Below are 6000 nucleotides of genomic sequence, written 5' to 3' on the forward strand. Positions count from 1 at the left end.
AGGCCTCCTGGTCCATCTAGTCTGCCCTTATACTATTTTCTGTATTTTATCTTACGATGGATATATGTTTATCCCAGGCATGTTTAAATTCAGTTACTGTGGATTTATCTACCACGTCTGCTGGAAGTTTGTTCCAAGGATCTACTACTCTTTCAGTAAAATAATATTTTCTCATGTTGCTTTTGATTTTCCCCCCAACTAACTTCAGATTGTGTCCCCTTGTTCTTGTGTTCACTTTCCTATTAAAAACACTTCCCTCCTGGACCTTATTTAACCCTTTAATATATTTAAATGTTTCGATCATGTCAAGTGGCCAAATTCCTTCACCAAGTTACACAATGCAAAACGTTTAATAAGATTTATCATTTTATTGTCCTGTTGTTTTTTTCTGTTTTCCCAGTAGCAAATTGTTGCATCCAACCACTCTTCTTTTTTTTACTATACCCATCTGTAATAAAAATACTTGATTTGACATAAAGTCCTTAGGCACTTGTATGGTACAGAATCAGGAATATTGTAAAATTTGTACCATGCCATACGTTTTTAGAAATTCGAGGAATGGAGAGACTCCATTCCAGGTGCCACAATCTATTTCTGAATTGGAATAACACCGAATTCATTTCTACCTGCAACGAAGTGTTAGTATAGAAGACTAGGTCAAAAAATGCCTAAAGAATGGCCATAGGCACGTGTTCCAGAGTAGTTTTTTCCACTAATTGTACAGTAATCATTTTTAGAGAGATGCCTTGAAATGAACACTTGGTTGTTGTTGTGATTCAGCCTGTGGCTGCTCAGGGACCAGCTGTGTCTCTGCTGGCTCCATGCCCGGAGGAGGATGACAGCGCAGAGGAGGGGGCTGAACAGTCAGACGGGGGAGAGGAAAATCAGGAATGGGATGAAGGAGAACAGCATGAGAGCCCGGGGGGGGGCTCTCCCCAGCCAGTAGCTTGGAGTCATTAGGTGATGACGCACAAGCTGTCATTGACATGAGACAGCGACGTTCAGAGAAACGAAAGGAGCAGTTAAAGAGATATTTTCACCATTGAAGTAGAAACAGCTGGGTTTGGGTGTGGTACTCATCAGCAGGGTTTAAAAGGCAGGCAAGCCCTTTAAGCCATGTGGAGTGTTATCAGCTTGGCGTGGCGTTATCCTGTCTTGTTTCTCGGCGTCTCTGTTCCTGGCTTGTGGCCCAGCAGCTTTGGAAGATCCATGGGAGGTGTAGGTCTGCTATCTACAGCCTTGGCTTGGCAGCAAGAATTCTGTATTGCTGCATGGACTTTTGTCCTTCGTGAATATATCTGAAGATACAGCATTTTCCTGTTTGTAAGGACATTTTCTGTTACCTGTGTTTTTCTTGAATTTTATAAAACTGCCTTTGCCTTTTACCAGTGTGTCTGGCTTCTCTTTTTGGGTTGGTATTGGCTTCTGGAGTGACCCAGACAGAACAGTTGTAGACTATTTTCCTTTCATTGTCGCTTCCTAAGTGGAAATAAGTCCTAAGTGGAAATCAAAATGTGCCTTTTCTTTCATTGTGCTCATTTCATAAAAGGAGACAATGATAGATTTTGTGATGCTTCAAAGGCTAACAAATTCATCTTGGTTATTTTCACCCCAAAAGACTAAATCAGACTCTCATGCATTGATGGAGAAGCATGCCCTTTTGTCTGTGAAGAATGACACTTTTGGGAGAAAGCTAAAAGTTCATTTTTTACAAGTGCAGTATATCAGAGGTGGACAATGTGATTTCAGACTTTTAAGTGTGTAGCTCTTCTATGTCTACGAGGATTCCTGATGCCTGATCTATTAAAATATTTTAGAATTTAAAAATTAGGTTGACGTAACCCAAGTCAAAGTGCCAACCTCTAGTATTTTATTTGCAGGAATGTTGTGGGGCCAATCTGATCTCCTTCAAAAAATTTGATCCCCAACTCTCATAATCCATGGCCGCCAGTATGGCCAATGCTATCAATGGATTGTAGTTGCTGAACATCTAGGTTGGGACTAAGCTGGACCAAATGGCACTGATCCAAGGTTACTAATGCATCACATTTCTTCCTGTGCGTTTGAACAATACTGAAGCTGCCTTTTGCTTGTTTTTGTTAGGAGATTTGTGGCACAGAGAATTTCTTAAAGAATCCGGGTCACCTAAATCCCATCTGGACCAGAGGGACAAAGTGGAGACATGGCTGTTGAAGCAACAAGCAACAACGGAGTCGTCTTCAGATGCTTCCAGCACCGACACCAATAACTGGAGCGATTGCAATGGCAACTTTAGGAAACATTATCGGAGGCCTGCTTTAGTGAGAACTAAGACAGAAAGGATTACCCTTTTTGATGATTTTTTTGATAAAGAATTTTAAATTATATAAGTCAGCCTTTTAGAGATGGTATTCTGGTATTAGTCTCCCCTTCCATTTGTAATTCTCCATCTCTCTTTCTCTCTCTCTCTCTCTCTTTCTCTAGTAAGAGAAGGACCAGGTGATACACGATAGCAGTGTCCCATATGTCTGTCTGTCTGTCTGTCTGTCTGTCTGTCTGTCTGTCTGTCTCTCTTTCTTTCTTTCTTTCTTTCTTTCTTTCTTTCTTTCTATCTATCTATTGAAGAGAAGGAGCAGGGAAGACAGCAATGTTCCAATATTTGAGCAGCTGCCACAGAGAGGAGGGGGGTTAAGTTATTTTCCAAAGCACCTGAAGGACAGACAAGGGATAATGAAGGGAAACTGATCAAGGAGAGATTCAACCTAGAAATAAGGAGGAACTTTCTCACAGTGAGAACAATCAACCAATGGAACAGCTTTGCCTTCGGAAGTTGTGGGAGGTTCGTCACTTGAGATTTTTAAGAAGAGATTGGAACTGTCATTTGTCAGAAATGGTGTAGGGTCTCCTGCTCGAGCAGGGGGTTGGATTAGATGCCATACAAGTCTCTTCCATTTCTGTTACTGTGTGAGTGTGTAAGTGTGTGTGTCCATCCATCCGTCCGTCCGTCCATCCATCCATCCACCCTATTGCTTTCGCTATTTTCTATAAGCTCTATATCCACACTATTTTTAATGTCTTCTTTCTTATATCATATTGTGGTTTTCTATATTCTGTAGTATAGTACTCTGTTATTAACCATTATACCTCTTTGAGGTTTAAACTCCATATTCCTTTGGTTCTAGATTATGTGTGTGTTTTGCTGGTGGTCTCGAAAAGTCTGCACTCCCATCATTCAGAGTTCAATCTCTCTCTCCCTCTCCCTCCCTCCCTTCCCCTCTCCCTCCCAAAATCAAGACATTTTTGACGATCCTCCCATTACACATATTACATATTATTTGGGAGAAATCATTTATCATTCTGATAAATTAAAAATAATAAGTCACTCTCTTTAGAAGTGGAACAAACTTCTGGAAAAATAATATTTGATTGTTGAGACCTTTGTTTTGATTAGCATCCTTCCTATCTTCCTATAATCTTATGCTCTGGGAAGCTAAACCTCCTTTCCTTACAGAGGAAATGCTAATCACAGAGTGTTCTTAAGAGGAGCAACAAAGTGAATAAAAAGAATCTCTAGCATTTTGTAAAATCTTGGACAGCCTCGTCTCTATATTTTTCCTAATGCACTTATTGGCATAGGGTTTTGGCACTCATTTCTTTGCTCTTCTTCACCCATTTATTTATAAAATGTATTGGCTGTTCATCTTGCCATAGAGTATCCCTAGGCAGTTTACAGCCATAAAAATATGTCTATACATGTACATTTAAAACCAAATAATTAAAATCAACATTAAAACCTAAGGACTCGTGAGGAGGGGGGGAAAGGTGGTATCTGTTGTTACTTGATCAACAACCTTCACTATGATTCAGCCACTGGGGCCCAAAGCCAACCAGCAGAGCCACATCTTTAGGCCCTTATAAAAAGATAGAACAAGTAGAATACATAGGTATTGTGCCCGATCAATTTCCGGTCACGATTCAAATTGTTGTTTATGACCTATAAAGCCCTTCGTGGCATCGGACCAGAATATCTCTGGGACCGCCTTCTGCCGCACGAATCCCAGCGACCGATTAGGTCCCACAGAGTTGGCCTCCTCCGGGTCCCGTCGACTAAACAATGTCGCCTGGCGGGTCCCAGGGGAAGAGTCTTCTCTGTGGTGGCCCCGACTCTCTGGAACCAGCTCCCCCCGGAGATTAGAACTGCCCCTACCCTTCTTGCCTTCCGCAAAACTCCTTAAAACTCACCTCTGGTGTCAGCCATGGGGGAATTGAGGCATTCCCCCCTCCCCCGGGCCTATACAATTTATGTATGGTATGTCTGTGTGTATGTCTGGCTTAATAATGGGGTTTTTAAATGTTTTTTAAATTTATTAGATTTGTTGTGAATTGTTCTATTGTATGTTGTGAGCCGCCCCGAGTCTACGGAGAGGGGCGGCATATAAATCTAATAAATAAAATAAATAAATAAATTCCATGTACATTGAGAGCATATGCACCACAGGCAAATTCCTTGTGTGTCCAATCATACTTGGCCAATAAAAAATTCTATTCTATTCTATTCTATTTTATTCTATTCTGTTCCCAGAAATTTAATCATTATTATCATCATTTCTGAGAATTCTGAGAATTCTGCTGAGAATTCCATCCCAGCATCCTTCATAATGCCACTCTCCCCGTGGCTTCTCAAGTCAAAATAAATGAATTAAACTCAGATTAACATTGTATTTTCCTGTCCTGATTTTTTTCCAGTACAAATAAAATAAAATAAAATTGAAGGCACATGGTTCTTCAGCCTAAATGTTAGCCACAGCAAGCTCTTCAAATCTGCAGTCCGGATTTGACAGCTCTTAGTGACTGTGGAAGTATAAGCTGCCCTGAAACTGGGGTTCAGGGGGGGAAGGGATGTTGTGTGTGACTCTCAAGGTCAAAGTGTTTTCTCTGAGGTGCTCTAATTGTCAGATGTCCAGTTTAGGCACAAAGGCAGTGACATTAAGTGCTGGCGGGGGCAGCGTGATTTTGCTTCCGCACCTGTGGAGGTAGCAAAATCACGCACAAAGCCGTAGGTGCACCCGTGTTTTGGCATGCACGGAAGCAATAAAAACTCGACGAAACACAGCCACACTTGCGGCTCCATGCATGATTTTGCTACCTCCACAGGTGCAGAAGCAAAATCGTGCTGGCACTATTAGCATTTACGAGCCGCCGCACTATTAGCATTTACGAGCACAATTTAGCGTTCCGGCTCATAGCCCACTGCTGACCAGTAGCGCCAAAGTCGAGCAGCCCTTTACTGGATGGGAGAGATGGAGGGAGTAGGTGGGGAGTGAGAAAGAGAAACATGAATACAGACCTGGTAATGCATCAACTAGAGGTGTTAATATGAATATGAAAAAGACTAGTTAAGAAAAATGTAATTATGTATGTTTTTGAGATGGACATAAGGTATATGCATTGATATCTGTATGAACATGAAGTGGAAAAAAATAATAAAAGATTTTTTGCTGTTTGCTTGACTGCCTGTAGGACCCAACTAGGAACCTAAAAGGGGTGTCCTAGTTGGCTTCTGAAAGCAGTTAGAGAAATTTCAAAACACTTTGCAAGAACCCAGACTTTGCTGCATGTGCTGCACTCTCTAGCTGTTCTGCCGGGCTCTCTGGTAGGAGCCTCCCGAAAATTCAAGGGTACAAATTTCAGACACACACACACGTTTGAAAATTCAAAACAATGTTCTTTATCCCAAAATTCAAAATAAACTAAGCCCTCTTTTTGTATTGCAAAGAGCACTCGTCCCAAAACAACCGGGTAGTCTGTACAATTAACCTTAAGCAGTCATTAAGTACTTAGCCAGCAGCTGTGAAGAAACTTCACACCCCTTCTTCTTCTTCCAACGAAGTGAGACACACACACAAACACACACACACATTGCTCTGATTTGTTTTCAAAGGCATGAAAAATCAACAAAGTCCAGAAGCCAGCAACACAGAATTCCTGACGAACTGCGATCAGATACTCTTCCACAACGGC

At 41.4% G+C, this 6000-nt stretch overlaps 1 protein-coding gene across 2 annotated transcripts in view; it reads left to right on the plus strand.

The window, feature by feature from the left end:
* Positions 1–5577, plus strand: part of CCDC198 (coiled-coil domain containing 198) — a 28617-nt gene extending 23040 nt beyond the window's left edge. For both annotated transcript variants that reach the window (XM_070749771.1, XM_070749780.1), the window contains one exon: positions 2104–5577. In XM_070749771.1, coding sequence (XP_070605872.1) covers positions 2104–2360 — 257 coding nt within the window. In that variant the 3' untranslated portion in view covers positions 2361–5577. The remainder of the gene's footprint in view (positions 1–2103) is intronic.
* The last annotated feature ends 423 nt before the right edge of the window (positions 5578–6000 follow it).

Source organism: Erythrolamprus reginae, chromosome 1 (genome assembly GCF_031021105.1).
Source record: "Erythrolamprus reginae isolate rEryReg1 chromosome 1, rEryReg1.hap1, whole genome shotgun sequence".
Classification (NCBI taxonomy): domain Eukaryota; kingdom Metazoa; phylum Chordata; class Lepidosauria; order Squamata; family Dipsadidae; genus Erythrolamprus; species Erythrolamprus reginae.